Below are 26611 nucleotides of genomic sequence, written 5' to 3' on the forward strand. Positions count from 1 at the left end.
ATTGACAACTTTCGGTGGTGGAGCCGGGAAACATGACGATTTTTGTTGGCATGATGACGACGATGATATCGACAATGAGAGCCTTTTTGGTGTCGCTGGAGATTCATCTGCCCAATACCGACAGTCTTGATCATGTTCTGCGTTGCAATTTGAAGCAGAGCCTTCAGTTGCCTGGACGGGGACATGTGGAGGGATCCTGATGCGCCGGCTGACTGCTGGCCTATCGGAACTTCTCAAGCCTGCCGCAGCACAGTATGCCTTGTCGGTAGCAGAATCTTTGTCAGAGGCCTTATCCCACCGAGCTGAGCCGTTCATATCGCTGTCCGGTGCAGGAATGAGATGAATGTCCCAACGATGAGCAACATACTCGGCGATCGTGGCATAGCTTGGTAGCTGCACGCAGCGTGGATGCAAGCACTGGTGTCGCTCGGACCGAAGTTCCTGGACGTGTTTGTCCATGTGAGCTTTCCAGACGGTCGTGTTGAAGAATTGTGTTAGACGTTTTGCATTGGCGCCTGGGTTTCGTGTTCGGCTCATGCAGTCCGGACACCACGCTGGGCGAAGTACTGCTCCCCGAAACATAGCCAAGCTGCATTTTAGGGGCATATGGTGGCTGTGCTGATCGGCGTGTGCAGCCCATGCATCGACATGGTCAATCCAGGTATAGCAGAAAAAGCAGAAGTCGTTGAAACCCCCTACAAGTTCGGACCGTTCTTTGCGGCAGTGATAGACGTGGCGCCACCAGTCTTGACTAGCGGCTGCTGAACGGGCGATGCCACAGGTATCGCAGTGTGAGCGCGAACTGTTGAGTTCAACACAGTAAGTCTCAGAGTTCTGAGAGGCGAACAAGCTCACCAGATCATTCATGAGATCGATCCCTTGGGATCCTCGCAATGATCCGACCTCAAAGAGGGTGTCAGCGAGTCGATCTCGCTCTGGCATCAGGCGTCGGGCTTGTTGGAAATCGGACTCATAAATACAAACGAGATCAGTGCCCGCTTCGCTGGTCCTGGACTGCCGATCTTCACGGAGAATCTTGTCTTTAAGCCTGCGACGATTTCTGTACGCTGTCTGGGGCGTTTCTGCTTGGTCGATCGCAGTCCGGCCCTCCGTCCCACGTTCTGCAGAGCGCATCTGACCCTGCAACCGGGAAGGCACTTCTGGCCGGTATTGATGGTCACGTCGGATGGAAAATCCACGAAAGAGTTCGTGCAACCGTGGCGATTGTTGCTCTAGGCCAAAATACGTTGCTTGTCCATCGACGGTGGAAATGGCGTTCTGATAGTAGCTACCATACGTATTGGCGTTACGATGATCAGCGTGGCGCATCCTCTCGTTGATAGAATAGCCATGTCCTGTGCATATGAGCGGCGTGTCTTGATTGTCACGCCTCGGAGCGACTCACTGTCTACTTGCAAGAGTGCTTCGCGTCGGATCGCGCCCGGGGTTGGCTTATCACGGAAGCCTGTCCGTTGGCCCAAAAGCCCGAGGGCGTTGACTAGCGACGTCGCGGCTTTGGTCTCCCGCTCTGAACTTTCCGTGTATCGGGTGAAGACATGTCGGTCACGCACGTCTTCAGTGTATACCAAGCAGAGGAAGTTACGATCCGGCGGTTTGGACGCTGCACAGACGTCTGACCAGCTTCGAAAGTCTCGCAGTCCTTGCACAGCCAAGAGACTGGCCACGAAAAATGCAACAGCGTTGTAGTAGAAGGGCAAGTCGACCAGCTCGTATAGAAGATGTTCCGGCCTGGCTGCGTTAGTACTTAATCACGCACCATCGGCACAGCCACACGCACTGTTGACGGGGGAGATTGGCGAGTCCCTTGGTATGGTTGCGACACAGATCAATCACCAGCTGCGGCTGGGCATGATCTTCAAACCAGACCTGATACAACATGGTATCCTGAGGCGTCAGCGAGTCTTTCACGGAGGACACGAATAGGAGACCGACCCGATATCGCAGGTTCATCACGTATTCAGCCGACCGCGCTGAAGTACCGATATGCATCAGCATCATCAAATGGAGTCCGATTCGGTATGCCTCGCAACGATAGTCGTACCAGTCATTCTGCCACAGCTGTCTCACACAAGCCTGAAAGTCCATGAGCGTGAAGTTCCGTGTGGGTCGACGAGCGGTGCGAAGATTCAGCCAGTTGTTATCTCCGCCATAGATCAGCTGCGTCGTGATCAGCATTGAATCTGCGCGGCGCGTTGGACCATGTTCTGACCGTTTCGATGGTGTTCTGGATACTTTTGGAGAAGACGTCGCCGGTGCGACGATGCCACGCGGTCATGAAACTCTTCCAGCAGGTGTACGCCGAGTTTTGCGTGATTCGCTGCTCCTTCTCACTGTCCGGCCCGGTGGCCAAGCGTCCTTTTCTACCATCGCAGTACCATTTTAAGAACTTCTTCAATGTGACCAGGTCGAGTGGTGACACGTCCTGGCTTATCTCTGTCGCGAATCTGGCACAACAATCAGTATGTGCACATTCATGATCAGTTCTGACCACTGACTGATCCCACTCCTGAAGCATGCGGCCATAGGCCGCCTCGGTCAATGGTCGAACAGGTTTTTGGACGACGTCTGCTGTGACAGTGGCGATACAGGTATGATAACTGCGTTCATTGCGAAGGCGAGCTTGCCGTGCCCTCCGCCTTGCAATGGCGGGTGAACTTTTCATCTCGATGCCGTCGTTTACGATCGGTCATCCAGAGAAGACAAATTGAAGGTCCTAGAAGGTGGAGGAGAATAGGAGAGGAGTGGGAAGGGGACAGCAACAAGAGAACGAGCGGATCGCGTCTCCTATATACCCCTGATTCGTCTGATCTTACTAGCCATCACAGCCAATAGGAGCAGTGCCCATTGAGATCCGTAGACATCACGACCAGGAGGCAGAGATGGCAACCACGACTCGTGGTACACCACCTACGATTCTGACAGAAGGCTGACGATGTCGCCTTGGATTACAACGGGATCAGAAGTGGCCAGCGGACGAATCATCCACACTAAAGGCGAGGAATACCATTGAAGTTGCTTTTGTTAGGGGGTCACTGTATTGACACCATACAGACACGAAAAGTCGTGGTTCTACACATGGCCAGGGATGGCCGAGCGTAGAAGTCCCACAACTCTCCTCTGCGGCAAGCGGAGGAACGTTACAGCGCCTCGGCCACCACAGAATCCGCAGGGTATGCACTGCCAAGACACTCGCCCATTCCATTGTGTGGGAGCCCATGGTCTTCGGTGACCTTGTCCGCGAGTCGACCACACTGTGCAATGGATTGATGGACAAATCCCAGCGACACGGCTATCTTCGTGGGGTCGACCCATCTTGAATCGTGGTCGGGTGGTGCCCGGGTGGGCTTGGGTGGGCTCCAGGTGGGCTCCGGGTGTGCCGAGGGTGGGCTAGAGCGGCGGGCGGGTGCGCCCAAGGTGGTGGCCGAGCCTGAAGAATTAGCGCTGAAGTACTCCTATTCTTAGCGCCACTAGAGTGGTGAGAAACAAAGTCATGAAAGTTAGACTCTTCCTCACTCTCTACACCACCTAGTAAAGACAGCCCTAAGACAGGTGAATCATCTAACACAGTATTAGTAGGTTTCACACTATTATTAGAGTAGCCTAGATCAAGATTATCACCCATTATCTCAATCTCCTTAGCAGCATCATTATTACTAGCTTCTTCATCACTACTACTATACATCTAGTCTTCAGACCCTCCTGCTAGTAGTAGATAGGGGGGTGGTAGAGGAAGTTTTCCTAGGCCAACTAATAGACAAGACTATAGAGTTAGGAAGGTGCCATACTGAAGATCTACTAATAGCCTTAGAATTAGATTACTAGCTAGTAGACTACAAAAGAAATAAGCAATACCATAAGCTGGCACAGCTTGCTAAACAGCCTATAAAGTAGTGACAACTGCTGGAGTATAAAGGGAAGTGTGACTAATATTTAGAGGTGTATACAGCTGGCTATACTCCTATACTAGTATAGCCTCTTGTTAGTCGCGAATATAATTAGCATCTTAGGAAAGTGTGAGACCCTGCACCTAAAGTCCTAGTTGTGGTAGTGTCTAGGGAGGTTCAGGAACCCTACTAGCACATATGATTCTCTCATCATGTTGTAATTGCTTAAGTTGGGCTTAATAGTGTCACTCATAGTAGTGGCGTGAGTAGTGAGTGGCCAGCTCACAGTGGTGAATTACAGCAGCTTCCTCTGTTACAGAAGATTCACCACAACTATGTTTTAACGCCATCTTATCTATAGGCCTAAGAATCTAGTAAAGGATTATTGGAATTTTTAGAACTGTTATATATATAATTAGAAATAGTGTAAGGCTGTTACTATATACTATAAGACCCTTAGACTGTTAGATAAAGGATTACCCTAGGGCAGCAGTGTCACACTCTTGGCAGTCTAACCCTAGCACTATCACACTCTTGGCAGTCTAACCCCAGCACTGTCACACTCTTAGCAGAACCCTCACTATCGCCCTAGATCGGCTAACTTTAACGCCAACCCTAGCGACAACTACATATACTACACCTTTAACAAGAGTATCATTGGAAAGCCTGAGTTGGGCTCCGCCCTTTCGGGCTGGTCTTGCGTCGCTTACACGCTGTTCGACCTTTACTGAATCTCTAATCTGTAAGCCCAGTCTCTCCTGTATACTCCCACTCCCAGCCCGCCCATCCCCCTACGGCTTCCACGGCCTCGTCGACTTTCACCTGTGCCGATCCGCCCGAGCCCAACACTTCCTGGCTGAGCCCGGCCATATACCGCTGTATGTGTACAGCTTAGAAGGTTACCGCGTTCACCTAACTCCTTTCTAGGTCTTGCTACCCTGCCCGTTTAAGTCCACCCTAATTATGATTTAGCTTCAGCTGTGGGACACCTAATATCCAGTAACTGTCTGTCTCTCCCGCTCCTGGTATATAGAACTGGAGAGTGACATAATATCCTAAGTGTAGGACACCTCAAACTCAGTTGCTACCTGACTCTCCCACTTATAGTATATAAAAGTCAAGATATTCACAAACTTCAGACTATACGACACCTCATACTTAGTCACTACCTAGCTCTCCCGCTCAAGGCATATAAAAGTCAAGAGGTCTATAGATGTTAGACTGTACAACCCCTTATATCTAGTAACTATCTGGCTCCCCCGCTCATGCTACATACAAGTCAAGTAGGAATGGAAGTTGGATTATTATCTGTGGTGTGCATTGTCTGCACCATTGACCTATAGAATCTCTATTATCTAGGCGTTCGCTACCCTAATTGCCACACCAGAATTAGACTCTAATGTGCTCTATGGTGACGGCCTGACCGCTATGGTGACTCTTAAAGCCGCACTAAGCCACGCATGTAAAAGGGAGAAGGGGGGGAGGGGGGTGTACCCTGTTGACTGACAAGGAAGACCCCCCCCTTTGCCCTTCTGCCTATTATACTATCACTGCCTATAATCCTGTGCATAGGTTGTAGCCACTACCACACGACTAGAGCTCCTTCTAGAGTACTTGACCTCTACTTCATGGAGACGTCGCTGTCCTCGTTGACATCCTCACCGGGAGCATTGCCCTTGTCACCCTCGCGCTGCTGCTCCTTCTCCACCTGGGCAAGAGCCTCCTTGACACTGACACCCCATTTCTTGGCCTACGTCTCGAGGAACATCTTCTGCTGCTGGTCCTCTGTATGACACTTGTACTCCATCAAGCTCTCTTGAATGGCGGCGTCCAGCGCTGCTTCTTTAGCCTGTTGCGCCTCTCAGGCGGCCTCCTTCTCGAGCTTCTCTTGAGCTAGCTGATCCGCGGCCTCCTGCGCCTTCTTCTCGTCGGTCTGAGCCTTCTTCTTGGCGGCTGTCTTCTGCTGCTTCTTCTTCTTCGCCGCAGTGGGCTTCTCGCCTTGCTTGTCGGTTGAACGAATAGGACGCAGCCGACGACGGACGGGCGTCGGAGACTCAGGGTCGCCCTCGAGCGTGCTGGGAGCCGGATCTGCAGCTGGCCCTTTGTCCTTGGCAGCCGGTCCTGTATCTTTTGGATCGCCGTCCGGTGCACTCGTGGCGGAGCCTATGAGCTTAATTCCGTCCGGAGAAGATCCCAAGTTTTTAGCGGCTAAAGTTCGCTTTTTGGCACTTTAGCCGTGATCCCGGGAACTTAAATGCCAAAGGTATATTCGCCGAAATGGCACGCGTCGCAGCTCAGTGCAAATAAGGTTATTGCGTTCTTGTGTGCCATATTTAAGACGATTGAATACGTAGTACTAATATCTTTCGACGACTCGAAAATAATTGAAACAATACTACAGATTCTATTGGATTGAAATGGCTCCGTTAACGAGTAAAAAGCGATTCTCCGTTTGGTCCGAAGGCATATTCCATGGTCTACCCGTCTTACCTGACTCATTTAAAGACCTGCGAGCGGTTGTTGTTGGTGCCAGTGGCACGTCGGGTCAGCCCCTTCTCGATGTTCTGGCGACAGATCCGCAACGTTGGAGTCACGTGTACGCTTTATCTAGAAAGCGGCCGAAGGGGGATTCTCCAAGTATCAGGCACATCCCGGTGGACCTGACCTGGGAGCCTGAAAATCTGTCTAAAAGTTTGAGAGACAACAAGGTCGAAGCGTCAGTTCTGAGCTTGCCCGTCGCCAAGGCATCGATATATTGATACAAGTTGTAGCGACTATGTCTTCTACTTCGGATATGTACAGCTCGCAAAATCGGAGGCGAACCAGGCCGAAGTTTTTGGAGACCCTAACGAACTGGCAGATCTTAACGGTAAGTGCCATAATCACGAACGAGTCTTTACTTATTAGCTCATAATTAGGCAAACTCTTTGAGAATCTCTTGAAAGCATTGGACCTAGCCTCAATCTATCCGAAACGGATCGTTCTTCAAACAGGGGGAAAAAACTATGGCGTACATCAAGGACATGTAAACGTCCCGCTTACAGAAGGGGCTCCACGGGTCGAATTAGAGCCGAACTTTTACTACACGCAAGAAGATATACTCTCAAAGTATGTCGGCACACACCCTGGAACGGCCTACAATGTCACTATGCCACAGTGGATTCTCAGTGCAGTTGCGAACACGAATATGACCATATTCTATCCGTTAGCTGTGTACGCTGCGATTCAACAGAAGTTGAGGAAGCCTTTGCTCTATCCAGGAGATTTGGCTTCCTGGGATAATAACCATCCCATTATTACTGGACTGCTCTTGGGCAGGTTCTACGAGTGGTTGGTACTGAACCCTGAAACAGCTGGCGAATCATTCAATATTACCGACGGATCTGAATTCACCTTTGGGAGATTATGGCCAATTTTAGCATCTTGGTACGGCCTTGAGTGGTCTCCTCCGCGGGAAGACGCCAGGTATATTGAGCATGAGACGGCATTTACGCCGAGAGGGTAAGACTGCGCAGTCCTCCTATGGTGGCTCAGCTAATTGGGAACCAAAGATACGGTCCGAAGGGCAAGCTACGATTTTCATTTAGCATTCTCGATTGGGCACGTGAGCCTGCCACACGTCGAGCTTGGGCAGAGCTTAGCAAGGAGCATGGGTTGACCGCAGATCCTCTTGATGATCCTGAGGGCACATTCGCATTCTTGCAGTTTGCACTAGAATTGACGTGGTCGTGGTCAACAAGCATGAACAAGGCACGAAGCTACGGCTGGTTTGGACACTGCGACTCTGTCGAGTCTATGAAGATGGTTTTCTCGAACTTGGCCGAAATGAAGATGCTACCGCCGAACCCGTTACTGGAGTCGTGATATATTCTCTACTGAGTCGTGCTCAAAGTGGTCTATTTGATCTCGAGCGCACTTGAACCGGACTATCAGGTGCTAGCTTCAGTTAGAAAGGCAACCGTTGGAAGATTGTTCTATGTTGCATGTAGCATATATCCTGATACTACTTCGTAAAACAATATCTTAGTGTTAGAGGGCTAGATGACCTAGTCCAAACAATTGAATCTCGACTTCCGATCACTGCAATAGATATAACAGACGAAATTGCGCTTTTACGGATCGGGAAGAATATCCCTGAGACTGGAGAATCGATGGCCCGAAGACATCTGGTTTCTGTATCGTTGGTGAGTATGCGAAGATTCATCGTCCATGCATGGAAACAATAGCACTTTAACCCAAAACAACATACATACAAATATTCGTGCAAATCCAGCAGCGTATTGTGCGCGCAGTAGGACTAGTATCAAACTGGGGGTTTTTTCGCCGAAATCATTGATTCCGGCCGAATGTTCTACGTAAACCTTATATTCGCCGAATTTGAGCGTCCCGATTGTGTGCGCTGTGAATCCTAACAAAGGCTGAATTTTTTTTCGCTTGGGCGAAAACCAGCCCTAGAATCTCAGAAATATTGGGCTTGAGGAAGACCGCAGCCGGTCGCCCAGCATTAGAACTACCAAATTTCTATGCCCACCTAAAAGGGGGATCTGGCTTTAATACCTCTCATTTACTGGTAAACCTCCTGAGGACCCATTATAGTGTGGACACCACCTTCAGCAACGTTAAAAGATACGATGCTTCAAGCTAGTATGTTCTGAAGTCGGCGGAGGATGCCTGGACATAGCTAGTATCAAGGACGTTGCCAAAGGAGGAGCTTTTGATAACGCAGTTAAGCTACCGCTCGAGGCGGCCGTGCTTTTCAGTAGCCCTTTTGACTTCAACATGACAGACATCTGGAAGAATCGGCTGGATTCTACGATACATGGAGCGACAGAAACTCTTCGATCAATGGTGGCATGTTCCTATCTTACGGATTATCGTTGTAACTTCATCGTGGGGTTCAGAGATCAATCAGCTTCGAGGTCCTGGCCGGAACTTACAGCTATAGAGAGCGACTGAAGTCCGATCAGTCTGCGTAGGCATTGGAAGACTACTTGATGGCAATCGTGCGACATGACTTTCGCTGAGCAGGCTGCCCCGGAGGTCATGGAGCACAAGAAGCCAAATTCACGCTCGCCACACTTTGCCCGCCACAACTCATAGGACTTACTATAAATGGTTTAGGAACCTTAAGTACTCGTAGGCGAGTAACAAGGTCGTTCGACATTACGTCCAGGGCAATTATGCCCGTCAAGAGCTACATTCTACTGGGTTGATATCCGAGATATACCGAATTGCTTAGTTGTCGCGTTGAACGATCCACCAGCCCCAAATCGTAGGTATATCGTGCTGCAGATTGGAATTATCCTTAGCTCACCCTCAAGACTTGAAAACTTTGCCAGGAAGAGATGTACCTGGAGCGGGTATTAGAAAAACAGTTAGTCGACGATTTTGACGCTTCGAAAATCGCGAAGGAACTGACACTGTCCTCGACGGGGCTGGAGGTGTCCGTCTTGATGCTGTAGTAGGTCGCCGGAATCTCCTGTTAGAAATGAACAGCCTTTGCCTTCTAAGGAGAAGTCTCTAGTATCGAGAACATTCGCGATCTTGGATCTTACGGCACACTATGGCCTAAAAGTGTGGGCCGAAAAGCTGTACCCCACACCAAGCCAAAGGCCAGGATCAGGGTCTTGGAAGCTTAGCTCAGCTGTAATTTTCAATTTTTGCTGTACGAACACTTCTTTGTCTACGTAACCTTGATAAAGTGCCAGTAAACATACGCCTCCCAAAATGAACCGGATATCAAGCAGAGCATACCAACGACACAAGCGCAAGCGTGCTTGTCGATACTGCAATGCACGTCATATCAAATGCAAAATGCCGGATCGCGATCGGGTTGTCCCTGAGATTCGTTCGGGTCGTCAATGTCAGGCCTGTCTCGACGCGAACGAGGATTGTAACTTAGGCAAAGAGGCAGACGAGCCCACAGAGCGAGCACGCCCTTCTCCGAAGAAAGGGTGTCTGGATCTGTTTTCACAGAAAGTGTCGACTCCAGGGTTAGGGCCCCAAATCTCGCCTCAAAACGCCGCTGTGAATGACTCGGACTCGTTGCAGTTAAGGAGCACGCCCGTGCCAGAAGACTCCGAGATGTTGTTGGTACGTTTTATCGATACAGATGAAAGAGACGTCGTAGATGGATCGAAGGAAACAGACTACAAGGTGATGTACTTCGGAAACGACTCGATCTGGTCGTACAGCTTGCAAAAAGCCCGGCGGACAAAGACAATAAACTCACTTTCTCCTCTCTCGAGTGACGGGCAGACTGTCGAGAGCAACGTCCATCACCCAGTCCCGGGAGCTGTAGACTGGACTACAAGCACTCATATTGATCTCAATGCAGACAACAAGGCCGCAGCTGTACTCCGGGAAACGGGGGCCTTTACCTTGCCTCCAATCGAAACTCAGAGGGAGCTACTTGATGCGTACTTTACGTGGCACTATCCGCTGCAACCTATCCTAGATAAAGACGACTTCATTCGCGACTTTCAGGCGTGTCAAGTGTCGATCCTGCTGCTACAGGCGCTACTCTCTGTTGCTACAACCTGCTGCGATGAGAGTGTAATTCGAAAACATTGGACGGACCGACGCTCGGCTCAGGCAGTGTTTTATAAGCGTGCTCGAGCTCTGTACGACGCCGACCACGAACAGAATCGCGTGACTATTGTTCAGGCATTGTTCTTCATGTGTCATTGGTGGGGTAGTCCGACCGACGTCAAAGATTTCAGTCATTGGTTGTCCACTTCCATTCACATGGCTCAAGTGATGGGCATGCATCGCTCGTAAGTTTCCAGACGAGGCTTACGCACCTCTGACAATGTGCTAGGACCAAGCACTCCTTCTTGCCTGCAAAAGCCAAGAAGCTGTGGAAAAGAATCTGGTGGACTCTATACGTACGAACAGCACGAATAATATGCTCAATGGTTGCTGATCATTGCAGGTCCGTGATCACTTTGATGCGGCATCATTGGGAAGACCGCTCATGATCAATGATGCTGATTGCGATATCGAGCGACTCCGTAAGGCAGATTTCCAAAACGACGCAGGCGATATTCTCTCGACCGCGAACCATTGCATCGAATTGGCGAGTCTAGCCACGCTAAGTAAGTGATAGGTATAAAGTGTGGCTCAAGCTAATCTGGAAAGTCGGGCGAGTTATACGAGTCAAACAACTGACAAAAGTCATCGACGACTCTATTGAGACGGTAGAAACAGACCTCAACACTTGGGAGAAACGACTTCCGTCTACTCTTCGCTATCAAGATGATGAAACATCTGCAGAGGCTAGAGTTTTCTCTGCCATGCTTCTGTTTGCCTTTCAGTACGTCCAAGCTGATTCATTCCACGATTTCCCTAATCTCTGCAGATTTTGCAAACTTATATTGTACCGAAAACTGTCGACAGGAACGGATAGCTCTGTAAGTGGTTTGTCACTGGCATCCGCAAACGCGGTTACCCGGACTGTTGAAGAACTCCTTTCTGAGGGACTACTGTCACGAATACACGTGCATTTGTACGTTATCGTTCCTCATTACTTTGCTGGGCGCTAAGTTTTACAGAATCGCTGTTATATTTGCCTCGTTGACAACATATATAGTATCATATGAGCAAAGCGAAGGCTCACGAAAAGCAGTTCTACAGCACAAGGCTCAACTATGTCTCCTTGGTCTGGCCGAATTTCGAAACCACTGGGGTTTTGTGGACTGGATGTATCGGATGTTCAGCAGCGTTCTCGAGCGCCTTAAGGGCAGTGACGGTACTTATGCTCAGAGAACTCAAGGACCAGCAGAGCCTGTCTCGGGACCAGGTGCACCTATGCCTCTGGCTAGGCAAGGTTCACCCACGACAGTCGAGGTCAACCAATCGAACGATCCAACTATCGATGATACGATACCGGACCACTGGCTGGATCCTTTTCTACCGCTCGAGAACTGTGAATGGTATGAACAAAACTCGGCGTGGCTCGGCTACCTGGATCCGCAGATGGCAGCATGGCCGAACGTAAATTGAGTTGCGAAGGAAGAGGTCCTCCAGTTAGACTGGCGTATCGTCCCAAGGTTGTCTAGGCCTCGATCGCTGAGTGAAAAGCCCATCGGTTCAATGTCGACCTTATACCTCTCCTAAATAACGCCGTCAATGACACGGCAGAGGCCTAGACTACTGACAACGCTCCTACTACCGACAAGGTGAACCGCGACCCAGCACGCTTCCAGCACTCTGATAGTGCACTGTCTTCCCAGCCAAGTGGGATTTGCGTCAACCATTCGACTCAGTAAATGACTTGCTTATCTCCGGGAGTTTCATCGGCACATCCAGATCTTGAAGCTCCGTCTATAGAGAAGAAAGTGGTGTCAGCGGTAAGGATGAGGACAATGCAGCTCCTTTAGCATCGGTCATGGAATTCAACGCAGACCATAAACACGCCTACCAGCATTTGGCAGCTAAGGACTGGAGGCTGAGTGTATCATGCTTTGGAGGAGGCTCTGTAGCCGGGATCTACTACTGTCACCTGATGGCGGAGTTCTATACGCCGAAGTCAAAATAATATTGCAGGTGGAAAGTCAATTAGCGAGCACTAGTACGTGGCCATAACCGATTCCGAGATTGCAGTCGAACCTTTGCACGAGACCGATTGACTACTTCTGCTAGATGAGGACGTTCCGACCTTGAACCAGTTATGGAGCGTTCGACTAAAGTACAGAAGAGCCCCCAACGATAGCTCCTGGACCTTTTGTTTTGTAGCCCGCCTCCTGATGACACAAAAGGTGAAAAGAAAGTTTGCCCCTACCTCCACGCGAAGCTGCAAAGGATCAGACCCTTGGGGACCAGGTTTCAGGTCAAGCTTTGCCAAGAGTGGCGCTGATCATCTAGAACCTGCACAAAAGCCGGCTATCCTCTCCGATCAGCCGCTACCTCCTGCCTGTTGTACAAGACCTCGGTATTTTCTGGACGATACCATTGCCACGGTGCGGCTCTGGTATCTCACAGTCCTTTACCTCTTTTTCGAGGAAGGATCTGGCTGAGGCTGCGAAGAAGCGTGGCCCCTGAATTATGACGGCGCGGGTTTCATGGGCACCCTCTCGGCGTAGCCGCTAGAGCCATGAAATTATTGCTAGCCCACGTCTTACTGCCTCGTCTAGGTCCCAGGCTAACGGAGGCATATCCGATAGGCTCACAAATGCACTATTCTCAGGGCACCACATGGTCCCCGGATCCACCCCCAAGTTCTAAGTTTACATACCTGTTGCGCCATAAGTTTCACGGTATGTACATGCCGAGTCTTGGATCAAGCCAATCTGGGTCATTTCCCGAGCGGCTCCCAGCTTCGCAATATTCCGATTTTTAGCTCAAAGTGCGGTAAAATTGATATACTTCGCCGTTGGCCATGCGACTCTCCTTCCTTCGCTTAAAGCCCAAGCAGCATGGTGTACAAGGTACCAAAAGCTGTTCTCGCTTGTCTTGCGATACTGGGTATCGTGCATTCCAGCTATGCTCAGTACCTAGAGTGGTCCATCTGCACTGTAAGCTCGCACGGCTACCTTCTTCGACGCTGACATCGTTCAGTCTGACTGTATCGTGGCGGTCACCAGTCAAACTCCTTGTCAAGATGGGTTCCGCTGCTTTTGTGTGCACGATCAGATATACAAGGATACTCGAGAGTGCTGGGATCGGAATTGTACAATTCGAGAAGCTCTGAGTATGTGTTTCTCTGGTGGTAAATGGTGCTAACGACCTCAGCGGCCCAAAATATCACAAGCCTTGGCTGCGACTTTGACGACCGCGATCGTGGTGTTGTTGGTACAGTCGTGACCTTCACCTCGATGGCTATTGCGCTAGTCTTTGTAGGAATGCATGTTATGGCTTCTTTCGTCACCCGAATGTGGGGCTGGGCCGATATGATCATTTGGGCTGTGACTGTAAGTGGTACGTGCATCAAAGGTCCGTACTGACGTGGGTAGGTCTTGATGATTGGCAACGCGATATGCAATCCTTTCGGTATGTTTTCTTTCTACTCTTCAGGCCGCTCTAACAAGCTAGCGCGGCATTTTGGCTTCGGGAGAGACGTATGGAGGCTTCCCTTCTCTCATACGACCGCCGCCAATAGAGTAAGCTATTTCGACATCTACGATCGGCACCCTGACAGCTCTAGATTTTCTTCATCGGCGGAGTGATCTATGTTGCCGCTGTAGCTATGACGAAGATGGCATTCCTTCTCTTCTACATCCGCCTCTTTCCCACGTTGAAGTTCGGCCGAATAGCGTATCCGCTGCTTGCTCTCACCTTCGTTCAAGGCACTATCTTCACCTTCCTCTTCCTCTTCCAGTGCAGTCCTATCAACTATGCATGGTTGCAGTGGGACGGTGAGGCTGATGGGACTTGCCTCAACTTTGATATCGGCGCCGCAATACACGCAATCGTCAATATAATCCTCGACTTTCTCATTTTCGCTTTGCCGGTATTCCAATTACGAAAGCTGAACATGTCGAAAAAAAGACGGTGGCAAGTGTTGTTAATGTTCGCTGTAGGATTCTTGTAAGTTTTTCTCCGTAGGCTCAACGAGATCTAACAGTTTAGTGTCACCCTTATCAGCATTGTCAGACTTACGAGCCTGGTGCATCTCGGTGATAGCATCAATCTAACCTGTAAGTCAAGATACGTCTATTACCATACTATACTTACATTCTAGATGACTATATACCTCTCGCCTACTTCTCAGACCTTGAGCTCAACATCGGAATCGCTTGCTTTTGCATGCCTGCAGCTCGCGTTGTAATACGACGTTTTTTTCCTAATTGCGGGATCGCCACAACCGGCCACGACTCCGTCGAGAACAAACCTACAAACAGCCGTATTAACCACGCAGGTCCGTTGAGAGACAGAGGCTACAGCTTGTCGGACTCGGCAGGGTCGGTATTGACAGGAAGTGAACCTACGGCGAAGGTGCCCAAGAAGGTCTCTACAAGACGTCCACCTCAAGATGAGGACTCGGATCAGGTTGAGTTGGTTCCGTACGGACAAGAAGTGTCAGGAGCTAGGGTTTGGACATAGAGTATAGCGAGAATAGATTTGAATCGAAATTTTGTAGTTTGACAGCTTTGTGGCGCGCTTTGAGCGGTTCAGGTCGGTAGCTTGTAGCCCGAAATGACCCGGCAGGAGTAGAGTCAGGTGATGGATCAGTTTCTTCGTTGTCTCACGATGGTCTCTGTCTCTCGAGCCTGTCTGCTGACCGTTTCATTACAGTAGAGAACGAGTGAACGCCAATCGCCCAGGCCTGTATCGGTCCAGCGGGATCATATAAGGCTCTTCGACTGTCAGAATACGGGTTAAGGTGTACAGGCTATAGATCGCCGCCGATATACGGAAGCCAACGGCAGTTGTGGGGCAAACTGACGATCCGAACAGCTAAGACGAGACTTGCACCTGCTGGGAAAATAAGCGAGCGTGCAGACTCAGACTAGTCCAGCTTGTTGACAATCCTCTGGGCTTCTTAATCCTGGGAACGCAACGGTAAGCCCCACAACCTCCCACTCTGTTTGTGTCTTTAACTGGTGTTTCCTTGAGTATATCGCTGCCCTTACGTTCAATCGAATGTCGTCCTCAACAGTGACAACATGAGTCTCATCCGCCTAACGCACGCATTTAGGTCGTGAAAGGGTTGTACTCCACGCCCAGCCTCTCCGCTTCTGAGCGTAGCTTTCTGTTCTTTCGTGTCAAGTGCCACTTGATCAAGCTGGCGAGGCAGATACCGAGCGACGCGAAGACGATTTGCAAGATCATGGCCATTGTGTATCGCGGTGCGTCTCTGTCTGGAAAGAAGTAAGGTGAGATGACGTTGCCCAGGTGCCCGCATATGTTGACGATAGCACCACCCGCTGCTCGCTTCTCGGGGGTCTGACCCAAAGTTGATACGGCCCAGGTGTACTGTAGGGTGTTTGCGGAGAAGCAGCCAGCCGCGTAGAGGAAAGTCATAGCGTATCGAGCCGCGGGGTTGCCAGTCGCAACAGTAACGATGAATCCCACAACCGAGCAAGATAGAGGGATAATGATATGTAAACCGCGTTCCTGCCGACGATCTGAATCCCAAGCCACGTAGAAGGTGCAGAGCGTTCCCAGGACGTAGGGAGGGGCAGTCATGAGCAACGAGGTTACCCTAGATCCAAAGCCTATACTCTCGTTAGATAAGGCTGCCATATACAATGGGCTGAAGATATGGAAGTGGTCACAAGTACGGATTTGCCACATACCTAGTCCATTCACGATCGTTGGGAAAAAGTTGTTGAAACCATACGAGGACGTGATGAAGACGTTCATGAAGAGAAACATGTATAGCTTCATATCCTTGAGGGCAAGCTTGAGGCCGTGCCAGACGGTAGACTTCTCAGTGACCTCGACTCGGTCATCGAGGATCCGGGCAGCCGCTAGCTTCCGCATATCAGGCGTCATATACCACTTAGCGCCGCCACTGTCGGAATGTGGGTAGTTTGGTAGGATGAAGTATGCCGTGATAGCGAAGAAAGCGCTGGCAGCGCCTTCGAGGATAAAAAGCCACTTCCATCCGGCCAGGCCCATAGAGCCGTCAAGACCAGCAAAGACACCAGCGGCGATGAGCCCTGAGAAAGCTTGCGCGAGTACTAAACCGGAATAGAGCAGAGCGACGCGAAGAGCAAATTCTCGACGGGTGTACCAGCAGGCCATTAGAAACACGGCCTACGAGGACGTCAGCTGATAGACTCTCTAGTGCAGAAGATGTGAAACGTACACCCGGGAACAGAGGTGCTTCAACAATACCGAGAACGAATTGAACAGCCCAAAGACCGCCAGCACTGGTACATCCCACAGTGGCGGCCGAGACAGCCGACCAGACGAAAGCAGCGGCAGGCAAGTATACAGAAGGCTTCACTCGTGTGATGAGCATATTTGACGGTAGCTGGGCGAGCATATAGCCAACTGTCAAGACAGCCACGGCAGTCTCAGCTTTGTCAGTACGCAACGTGGGCCAATCATGAAGGTGTTGGGTACCTGATAATCGCCGTCTTGGAGGTTGAGGTCTTCGTCGAAGGTATTCAGTCGCGCCTGAGCAATATTTGTCCGGTTGAGGTAGTTGAACATGTACAGAATCCAGAACTGGGGAAGCATCCACATGTCCAATCTTCGGACAATCAATTTCTCCATCTCCGCCGCATTCTCATAGCCGAGAGCAGCGACATTGTTGATGTCTGCGCATACCGCGGTCGCCTCCTTAAGAGGATCAACGTTCTCCTGATGCATGCCTGACTTCTCACCGCCGACATCGTCGATCTCAACAGAGTTGCCGACTGTTCTGTTCTGTGTCATCTTGGAGGAAAGTGTCTTTAGGTACAAAGACGGCGTAAAGGAGAGTGTGTCAGAAGAAGAGATGTCGAGAACGAAGAGAGCCACTTTCGCATGCACTTATCGGCGTCCAGCTTCTCCGGATTCGCCCGCAACCTCATCAGAAGAGCGCCACTTCAAAAGCTGGAGTATACTATGCTGCCTATTTGAGCATCTTTATCCGAGTGCAACGTAGAGGGCAGAACCAAAAGCAGTATACGGCGTGGATGACTGAAGCGCCGTCCACTCCGCAGCTGTGACCCATCTCTACGACGACAAGGCTCTTGGCGCACGGAGACTGTGCGCTGGGGTCCGAACGACAAGGACCTTGGCTGGCGGAGAGGAGCAGCTACAACAGTGGTCTGCGATGGTGCAATCTTGTCGGAGGGCCAATTGCCACAGGCCTAGGGAGATGATTGGAGCTCTCCGCTCCAATGACTGATCCCTTATTCACCAGTGTTCAAACAACATGACCGTGCCCCCGGAGTCTTCGCTCTAGATAGGCACATAGACATAGACGAACTCGCAACGTTCGCCAAAACGAATATCCTCCCGTCAATCTACGCGTGGACGATCCATCTCTATGCTCGAGAATGCTCTGATAAACAACTGTGATATGAAGGCGGAGGTTTCCTTGACCGGCACGATTTCAGGTACGGAGTCCTCACCAGAGATCAAGAACAGTGATCAGCAAGACGACGTCAGCCAGGAAGCAGGTTCTAGGCTTGGCTGCTGCTCCGCCCGGTTTCTTCCCGCCTTGTTACGCCTTACCAAGCCTTGGCAAGAGCGCCTCCGCCCACTCGAGCGCCGCATTATCCGTCCCGCCGGTGGTGGGCCGTATGAAGCCGACTGTGGCCCGTCTTGCAGGAGACGGTGGAGAGAGACAGCTCCATTGCTCGATGCACGTTCGGATGCGGTGACCGATCCTGGCAAGCATTAAACGGAACCGTGTTCTAGCATTTTTATTCTTCCGTGGTAGCACGAGTAGGCCCTCTTGTTATTTGAGGACGGAGTAACGGCGCTCCTATCACAAGTGGTCTACGTCTTGGCTGCTTTGTACACTGTAAGTGTTGTGTAACATGAGAGCCGAAGGTCGAGATTTCTGTCGGGGACCGAGTCTAATTGCCAACCATGTTCTCGTACAATGGAAGTTCCCATCCTTTCACATTCTCTTTGAGGAAGAACCTGCCGAAGACGTTGACCTTGAAGAACGAAGCAACACTCAGCATCCCATTGATGAATGCAATGCCTAACCACGACGAAGGCAATCCTGCACCCTTCTCGAGCACTCCAGCCTGGACCTGGTCCACGAAAGGCTTGAACTTTCGATCGTAGGCCCGGAATGCCGCCGAAACGTCCTGCTTATGTTCGCTGATCTCACCAGCAAGGACATACGCCCCGACAAGAGCGCAAGTAGTTCCCATGCCGGTGTTCGCAGATGGACAGTACGCAGCATCTCCCACGAGCGCCACCCTGCCGCGGGACCATGACTCCAGCTTGACCAACCCCAAGCGCTCGCAGTAAAAGTCCTTGACTTTGGGCAAGGCGTTCAAGATTTCCTCCGTTTGCCAGCCTGACCCGCGCATGATGTCAACCAACGCCGCCCTCTCCTGTTCAGATCCACGCTGGGCTTGGAGTAAAGACTCAGACGAGGTCTTGCAGAAAAGATAGGACTGAAGTTCGCGTGCGTTATTCCTGCGCGTCATCACGCCTCGCCCTCCCGTCGCCATGTACATAGTGGCAATGTAATCTTCATCCGTCCGGATCTGCCAAGGTAGGGTGAAGTATGCCGTGTATTGGCCATCACACGAATGGAAGCCGTCGAGGCCCATGATCTTTCGAGTTCGTGACCCTATCCCGTCGGCTCCGACAACGAGGTCAAAGTCATCAGTCCTTCCATCTGAAAACTGGACCTCTACCATTTTACCATTGTCCACGAAGCTCGTGATCGACGTATCGAAAACATATGTTGCGCGATCTTTGGTCGCATCGTACAAGACCTTGCAAAAGTCGCCCCTCATGATCTCGTACTCAGTCGTAAAGTCTTGCAAGCCTTTGCCTGACTTGTTCGCCGGAAAGTATGCAATGCGCTTGCCGGAGCTATTGACAATCTGAATGCCCGTCTCTGGAGGCATGTACCTGTGAAACTCTTCTTTGAGGCCCATTCGCTTCAGCACTTCGATTCCGTGTCCGCGGAGGTCGATCTGCAAGCCAGTAACACGCAGTTCTGGATAGCGCTCGAGGACTGTGACGCTGTGTCCAATCCTAGAGAGCCAAAAAGCGAGGGCGTTGCCGGCTATGCCTGCGCCGTTGACGAGTACCTTCATACTGCGGATATCGGTGCGGAAGAAGTGACGTGCTGTTCAATCAAGGGTAGCTCGGGTCTGACGCGATGGTACTCGTAACCAGAGGTGTACAAGTATACCCCGAAGAGCAAGATATCCTCAAGGCCTCAGAAGATCTATAAGTATGAGAGCTTGAATCCGTTTCGGCCGAAACACCAGCGGAGTTTTCTATCGAGCGGACGTAATCGGATATTCAGATACAGTCGATGTGCAGTCTACGGCGAGCTTGTCGACACAGCGCGCTAGATTCCATTCAGCATGAAATAATCGAAATCCAGGTCGAGGCCAAAGTCACCGAGTTCATCCGAAGTACTGGTAGCGGCACCCATACCCAGGCATTCGATTAACGGCAAAGCTGCGACCCGGCTCTGCAGTAGCCTATTACAATATTCCAGGCTGTCGTGTGCAGCCTGTGCCAGCTTCAGCCTGGATGGTTCTCCAGCTTCCAGTGCTCCGGCCTGAGCCAGTACCATACTCAAGAACATGTGGTTCTTGACATTAGTCTCGCCTGAGCAAATGCGCTCGAGCGACTGATCAATCATTCTTTTGAGCATAGCCTTAGCCCAGCCCCGATGGCTATCAGGCTGCGAAGGACTGTTTTCCCGCGCGGATTCTGCTTGGGAGAGCACTTCTAAGCCAATAGTGATGGATGCATATCTCAATCCTTCTCTAAACAATCCACCGCCGACTTGCAGTAGTCGAGAGTATTCCTCGTCTGAAGGCGGTGCAATTATGGCGATAGCGGCATCAAGACTGACTTTCAAGGAGTAGTAGAAGAGTGGTTGCGCCCGTGCTTGATTGGCGAATGAACAGTGAAGCGGTAGAAGAAAGCGGCGTTGCAAATAATCAAGTAGGTTCCGGCGGAAGGTCGACACCTCGCATCGGGCAAGGAACGCGCTAGATGATTTGCACGCATCAAGTATCTCCTTTGTCAGTTCCAGAGCCTCGAGGTACGACTGCTCGGATCCAAAATCATTCAGGAAATGTAATGCCCGCAAGCGAACCGGCATCGAACGGAATAGTAGCAATTGATCTGATGTCATGGTGTACGTTTCAGCCGAGTATAAATTCAAGTTCGTCGTCGACTCATCAAGATCATCATCGTTGATATTGGCAGGTGGCGCAGTGTCGAAATCGCCCACGGAGATTCTCGGGGACATCGCCGTGTCCAATGACGATTGTAGAGCGATTTCCAGTACTGTAGCCCAGAGTCTTCTCCGGAGTTCGGCTTGCAATACGCTCATCGCAGCGAAATGCCTAGGGTCCCGATGCAAGCCCATCTGCATGGCTTGATTCACTAACGAACCAGAAGAGATCCATATCAGATCGCCTCCAATACTGAAGATTTGCCGTGCCAACAAAGTCAAGCAATATACTTGAAGCCCCGTGATGGTCAATCTATCTTTCTCCAAGGGGCCAGAAAGCCAATTTTGAGCAGCACTGATCCACTGGTGTACTTTACCCTCGAGAGCGGTGTCGCGACTCTGGAAGATGCTGGATCCTATCGCAATGACAAGGAAGATTTTCAGTTGCACATCCAGATCGATGCGGTCGCCAGTCCAGAGTTGTTGATATTCATGCCAGAAAGTGGGCACGTGAAGGATTCGATAGACTGATTCGAAGGTCTTCAAGTACGATTTGACCATCGCATCAGACTCACTCCGAGGCGGTAAGTCAAGCTTAGAATTGAGGTCAACGTGGCTTCTACTTGGTCGGCATGCTTTGATTCGGCGTGCTGCCTTTTTGCATTCTTTGAGGAGAATCCCGGTCTGCGTCACTACCACCTTGGTATCGGCACCATCGGAGAAAAAGTTGCCATCCCCAGAAGCTTCTTTGTAGCAAAAGAATATGCTTGCGAACTAAGAGATGATTAGCTGGTGATCACGGTCCGTTACAAGCCGCTTTACAAGGTCATTGCCCATTCTGTCGCTCCACTTGAGCATTCTTGTCTTCTTGAGCTTCACCGGGGACTCTCTACCAGACCTGAGCGTAAGAGCAGAGCTGGCTTCGTTGGACTGGCGTCCACTGGGTAAGGACGGCAAAAGACTAGTGTCTTCTATCCCACGGTGTGCTTGAGCAGAGGCTTGGCCTTTGGCCCCGCCGGGATCCTGCTCACAAGCATCATCTCGGACTTGACGCACAGGCAACGGGGAGGCAGGATTCGGTTGGATTACTGACGCCACGTCGCCCGCGGCAGCACCACGTGGAAAACGGTGCCCCAGGGTGCCAGGTGCCAGAGGAATTGATGGTCCCGGAGCGACTCGAGTTGCGGCCCAATCTTCTCCTGCCAAATTCTTTGGGTAGACTTTGAATATGCATTGTATCTTTGCACCAACACAGTGAGCACATGGCTCATTCCGGTCACATCGAATTTTGCGTCGGCGGCATTCGATGCAGGAGAGTGCTGGGCGACGCCGGCGCTGAATCCTTCGCTCCATGAAGTCCCGGCGCACCGATGCGGATATTAATCGTAGCCGCCGGTATTAGCGACGAATGTGTACCATAAAGCTCAAAACAGGGGACAAAGTTGTCACGGCGACAAAATGATGACAATACATCAGGTTGCAGCTATCTCCGCTTGAGGCGCGGCTAGCGGAGGTAAGCGAATATGCCGAAGGCTTTATGGTGATAAAGCCGCCTACGGCCGCTACGCCATCGCGAGCACCATGTTTTCAAGCTGGGCCAAGATCCACAGATCGGAGACGCGGCAGCCTGCCACGAACTACTTCCTCCGGAGCATGCTCGAGCCTAGACTTATCTGATATACTTGCAACGCCATGCTTCCACCACAATTCTGTTTGGCATTGCCTGTACACGGTTTGGAACACTCAGAATCAGTCTTGAGTGCTGCGCTGCCCGGCCCAGCGTTGTTGCAATAGCATTCGCTGCCGTACTCGACACCAGCCCAGGAGTATCCTTTACTATAGCACAGACTTACGCAGCTATCGACACTGTTGCTGTTCGAGTTAGTGCTGTACGAGCCTAGCGTCCGGGGATTGCCCTGATCAGTGTAGCAGCCCTTATAGGCGTAAGCCATGCCGGTTCCGACAGCTTGCACATTACCAGGAATCCTTGGCGAGTACATGGTGTTGTTGAACAAGCTAATGGCGTTCGATCCACCACACATTTGTTTCTTGTTGCCGCTGCACGGCATGTTACATTTAGACGGCTCGAGTGACGAGCTGGCTCGGTTGATCGTGTCCGCAAGATAACACTCCGAGCCGTACTCCAATCCGAAGAGCCAGTAATTCTTGGCAGCAGCTCGTTGTGCGCAAAGCTCCAGCGTCTGGGTGTTGACGGTGTTAGAGTCGGCATTCAGTGCGCGAGGGCTCGTCTCTGAGACACATCCCACGTACGATCCGCCTGAGACAGTTGGCATCGTCGGCGCGGTCGCTGCTGGAGTGTTCGTCGATGTCTGACTCGAGGCGCTGGCGAAAGTAGTGATAGTCCAAAGACTAAGTCGATTACCGGCTCCACAGAACTGAGTCGTGTCGCCTTTGCAGATCATCGAGCAATTCCCCTCGGACACCTGCAGGGCGCTATGACTGTCGCCGCAGTAGCATTCTAGCGAGAATTAGCTTTGATCCGAGAGCGTGCTTCAGACTAACCTCGAGCGTACTCGGTACCGTATACACTGAAGCCTTTTCTGTGGCAGTATTGTCCGCACAGCTCGTTGGTCATGCTGGTCGTATCGGAGAAGCTGTCGCCCCTGAGGGCTCGACCATCACTTTCCATGTAGCACCCCGTGTATGTCGCAATGGCGCCAGAGCCGAGGTCCGCTCGCGTTTTGCCAGGTTCTGGGATACCTTTGGGCGACAACGCCGTCTTCGTGTCGTTGTAGACGTGAATTACTTGGTCTCCCCCACAGAACTTTCCAATGTCGCCACTGCATGCGATGCCGGGTGACGAGCACGCGCCACTAGTTTGCAACGCGTTCAGGATGTAGTTTCCACAAGAGCACCCCCGGCCACCTTCGAGACCTGCATACACATACTTGTTCTTCCGGCAGTAATCGGTGCAGGCCTCGATCCTCATCTTCTCATCGTTGAAGCTGATACCATTCAAAATGTTGCCACTGTCCTTGACGCATCCGACATAAGCAAAGTCACCTGACATATCTCCGGGTACGGGCAGTTTCCGGGTTCCGGTGTCGTTTTTGCTTGCGACAATATTTGGTTGAACAGGGCAGACTTGCTGGGTAGCCCGAGTGGGACCAAAGATGGGTTCATTGCAGCCAGGTAGCTGCTTTATGAGCCCGGTGACGGTCTCATTGATCACGGGTGGCTGTTCGGGGCAATTTCTGCCAGCATTACCGTCGAGCGTTGGCGCAAAAGGTGGGCAAGCTTCGATCGTGCCACCTCGGTTAACTGCCTTGGGGCCCATGCACTGAGCGATAGCATCTGTTAAGACTTGCTCGTCCCATGCATTCAGGAAGTCTCCGTGAAAGCCATAGCCTGTGGGGTCGCCTTGCGCGAACACAAAGTACCCATTGGGTTCCTTCGCTACGTGGGCAACATCGTAGTAGAGCTCGTAGAATAGATGAGGCAACAGCTTGGGGTGAGTTGGTGGACATGCCCCGTTATCGATCCGATCCAGGTACGCCATATGGCTCTGGTCAGCCTTGTAAAGGTTAAGTCCATCCCAGCAGCTTGGGAAATGAACCTGTGCTCGAAGGCCTTGGGGACAGTCTGTGTTATTCAAACCATTCGTCTCCGCCTGACTTTGTTGATAATTGATGCAGGCGAAGCTCACACGATCCGCAATCGGCCGTTTACCACTCCACGTCATGCTTGTACCATCGTATGATCGAAGACTGGGGTCGCCAGAGACCATTTGCAGCCCTAAGGGAAACGCTATCATCTCGGAGAGGTTGTCGCCGCGGTCGAGGTAGTACACGATGGTGCCACCATTACCGACCTCGCTGAAAGTCCCATTGCTGTAGCGATAGTATAATTGAGGGGTCCAGTACGCGCTCTTATCAGCTTGGACAGGGCATGACGTGCAGTAAGAAGACGTCAGGCTTTGATAATTGCTCGAAACCCCGAAATTGTTCGGACCGGAGATTGTGTGAACATGACCGGACACAAGCCCTGGGTTAACGATAGGATCAACTCTTCCAAGCTGGATACGACCACATGGCAGTCGCCAAAATGCCTCCGCTTGCCTTAGCAGCAGCCACACGACGGCAAACGTAGTGAGATCGTACATCGTGGTTTAGACGGTCATGATAGGCAAATTCTTGTCCATAACGGGAGCAGATCATCAACGTGACTAAATGGCCGTCCATTGTTGTGGCTGGAGAGCGAAGGGGTGGAATGCATTCCACTCACATAATTCGGATGTTCTTGGGAATGTGCAGGATGATATTATTGGCCCGGACCACAGCCAAGCAGTCCTGCAGGCTCCATGCCTGTGGTATAGCAACTTGGCGCTCCTGGGCCAGGGTAAGGACCATACGTTAGATGTTGCAGAGACGCGATGAATCCAAACAGAGGTCTGCTCGGTTTGAGCTGAACCTACGGCGCATTTTGCGGCACTTTTGTGCACTCCGCAAGTCTGGCAAGCGCTTCCCCGGCATCCTTCCCTGACTGGCACCACTCGCTTATCGGTTCCTCTCCACGATCTCAATCAACTCTGCACGATCCCAGTCATTGCCATGGCAAGTCTCACATTCGTCGTCTGCCTCAATCTTTGTCGCCAACTCCATCGGACTACTCGGTCTGGCGTCTCTCCAACCCTCGGCATATGCTTCTCCAACGTTCTCCACAAACTAGAATAATATTTGAGCTCGTTTCCTTGTTGAGCGCCATCAACAGTCCGTTTTTGATACTAACTGGCATTGCCACCATGTCTGCGGGTGTCGAACGAGAAGATCTTTGGCTCAAATACGCCACTGTACTGGTCGGTGGTTGGCGCTGCACGTCTTACCACATGTACAGCACCGACGATCCCGACTCCCAGCGCCTGATCAGCAAACCACACGGTGATGACCCTCTCGGCCGCGTTATGATCTCTCCAAAGGGCTATCTCTCCGCTCACATTGCGCGCCGCGAACGTATGGGACCGTTACCAAGTGGCAAACAATGGATAGTCGGAGAAGACAGTGAGGTCGCACACGTGGCTAGGGGTCTGAGCATGTATTGCGGATATGTCAGTGTGTATGAAGACGAGAAGGGACTATTCTGGCAAGCCAAAGTCGAGGTGGCGAGTGACCCGAATAGGGTAGGAGGCATTGAGGAGAGGCGTGTCCGCATCCTAGAGGAAGTAGCTGAGGGTGGTGAGAAGAAGATTGTCATGGAATTGAGACCGAAGCAAGACATGCTCGCAGATGTAAGCTGATTTTTGACTCCAGGGAAAGCACAACCAGGTGATTGCTGACATACATAGGATGGGACGCCAACGAGAGCCGTTCTGAGATGGGAGCGTTTCGAGTAAGCGGAGAAGGTTTTTGGACCACCGGGCACGAATGGTACAATTGGGCCGATCAGGTTTCTAGGGAATTGAAACATCTCTCCTTATTGTTAGACTGCTTCCAACACGACTTCTGGAATTACGAGCATTCTCCGATACGGTACTGTGGGCATCGAATGATCTCTTAGCTGCCAACTGAAACCGGCTCGACTTCCATATGAGAAGTTGTGCGCCGCACGCGAGCTGGGCCGGCTCAGCCTAGGCACTGTTCGCCCGCGCGGATGCTCGACAGATGCAGCAATGTTTACGACAGCATATGGGGCTATTTGGCGAAGAACTCACCTTCGCTCAAGCCTAAGGTCTGACCGCTGTCGACGGCTATATCGGTAAACCTTGTCTGTGAGGGATCTCTTTCTGGACGCCGCTTGCTGTCCGTGTGCACCGCTGACATAGCTGGCTGTTGGGCTGCAGGAGTGCCTACACTATGAATGGGAAGAAGATCATGCTGGGCCGCGTAATGAGCACTGAGGATCGCGCAGCATCGAGCACAGTTGCGACAGATGGCTTGTGTACCTATCTAGTGATGTCGGATATACTGCTTTAAAT

The 26611-nt window shown here is 51.3% G+C and overlaps 10 protein-coding genes across 10 annotated transcripts; 5 read left to right on the forward strand and 5 right to left on the reverse strand.

The window, feature by feature from the left end:
* Window positions 1-695: 695 nt before the first annotated feature.
* HMPREF1541_00047 (uncharacterized protein) lies at window positions 696-2196 on the reverse strand (the record flags this gene model as incomplete). The annotated part of the gene is made up of 4 exons (XM_008712356.1): window positions 696-758; window positions 856-1355; window positions 1406-1749; window positions 1778-2196. 4 exons carry the CDS (start codon window positions 2194-2196, stop codon window positions 696-698), a joined length of 1326 nt encoding a protein of 441 aa, XP_008710578.1.
* A 4126-nt stretch (window positions 2197-6322) lies between these two features.
* Window positions 6323-7769, forward strand: HMPREF1541_00048 (uncharacterized protein; the record flags this gene model as incomplete). Its single annotated transcript, XM_008712357.1, has 4 exons — window positions 6323-6621; window positions 6677-6774; window positions 6824-7406; window positions 7457-7769. 4 exons carry the CDS (start codon window positions 6323-6325, stop codon window positions 7767-7769), a joined length of 1293 nt encoding a protein of 430 aa, XP_008710579.1.
* Window positions 7770-8561: 792 nt separating this feature from the next.
* HMPREF1541_00049 (uncharacterized protein) lies at window positions 8562-8825 on the forward strand (the record flags this gene model as incomplete). The annotated part of the gene is made up of 1 exon (XM_008712358.1): window positions 8562-8825. A coding segment is annotated over one exon (264 nt), but the record flags the coding sequence as incomplete, so codon positions are not given.
* An 894-nt stretch (window positions 8826-9719) lies between these two features.
* On the forward strand, window positions 9720-11909 carry HMPREF1541_00050 (uncharacterized protein; the record flags this gene model as incomplete). Its single annotated transcript, XM_008712359.1, has 6 exons — window positions 9720-10681; window positions 10726-10792; window positions 10840-11002; window positions 11046-11220; window positions 11266-11412; window positions 11459-11909. 6 exons carry the CDS (start codon window positions 9720-9722, stop codon window positions 11907-11909), a joined length of 1965 nt encoding a protein of 654 aa, XP_008710581.1.
* A 1868-nt stretch (window positions 11910-13777) lies between these two features.
* HMPREF1541_00051 (uncharacterized protein) lies at window positions 13778-14948 on the forward strand (the record flags this gene model as incomplete). The annotated part of the gene is made up of 5 exons (XM_008712360.1): window positions 13778-13816; window positions 13859-14005; window positions 14050-14432; window positions 14475-14542; window positions 14587-14948. 5 exons carry the CDS (start codon window positions 13778-13780, stop codon window positions 14946-14948), a joined length of 999 nt encoding a protein of 332 aa, XP_008710582.1.
* A 591-nt stretch (window positions 14949-15539) lies between these two features.
* Window positions 15540-17234, reverse strand: HMPREF1541_00052 (uncharacterized protein; the record flags this gene model as incomplete). Its single annotated transcript, XM_008712361.1, has 4 exons — window positions 15540-16063; window positions 16145-16607; window positions 16660-16869; window positions 16920-17234. 4 exons carry the CDS (start codon window positions 17232-17234, stop codon window positions 15540-15542), a joined length of 1512 nt encoding a protein of 503 aa, XP_008710583.1.
* A 1133-nt stretch (window positions 17235-18367) lies between these two features.
* HMPREF1541_00053 (uncharacterized protein) lies at window positions 18368-19576 on the reverse strand (the record flags this gene model as incomplete). The annotated part of the gene is made up of 1 exon (XM_008712362.1): window positions 18368-19576. The coding sequence occupies one exon, from the start codon at window positions 19574-19576 to the stop codon at window positions 18368-18370; it is 1209 nt and encodes a 402-aa protein (XP_008710584.1).
* A 260-nt stretch (window positions 19577-19836) lies between these two features.
* Window positions 19837-21240, reverse strand: HMPREF1541_00054 (uncharacterized protein; the record flags this gene model as incomplete). Its single annotated transcript, XM_008712363.1, has 1 exon — window positions 19837-21240. The coding sequence occupies one exon, from the start codon at window positions 21238-21240 to the stop codon at window positions 19837-19839; it is 1404 nt and encodes a 467-aa protein (XP_008710585.1).
* Window positions 21241-22316: 1076 nt separating this feature from the next.
* On the reverse strand, window positions 22317-24802 carry HMPREF1541_00055 (uncharacterized protein; the record flags this gene model as incomplete). Its single annotated transcript, XM_008712364.1, has 2 exons — window positions 22317-23158; window positions 23203-24802. 2 exons carry the CDS (start codon window positions 24800-24802, stop codon window positions 22317-22319), a joined length of 2442 nt encoding a protein of 813 aa, XP_008710586.1.
* Window positions 24803-25441: 639 nt separating this feature from the next.
* On the forward strand, window positions 25442-26029 carry HMPREF1541_00056 (uncharacterized protein; the record flags this gene model as incomplete). The annotated part of the gene is made up of 2 exons (XM_008712365.1): window positions 25442-25924; window positions 25982-26029. 2 exons carry the CDS (start codon window positions 25442-25444, stop codon window positions 26027-26029), a joined length of 531 nt encoding a protein of 176 aa, XP_008710587.1.
* Between the last annotated feature and the right edge of the window lie 582 nt (window positions 26030-26611).

Source organism: Cyphellophora europaea, assembly GCF_000365145.1.
Source record: "Cyphellophora europaea CBS 101466 unplaced genomic scaffold supercont1.1, whole genome shotgun sequence".
Lineage (NCBI taxonomy): Eukaryota > Fungi > Ascomycota > Eurotiomycetes > Chaetothyriales > Cyphellophoraceae > Cyphellophora > Cyphellophora europaea.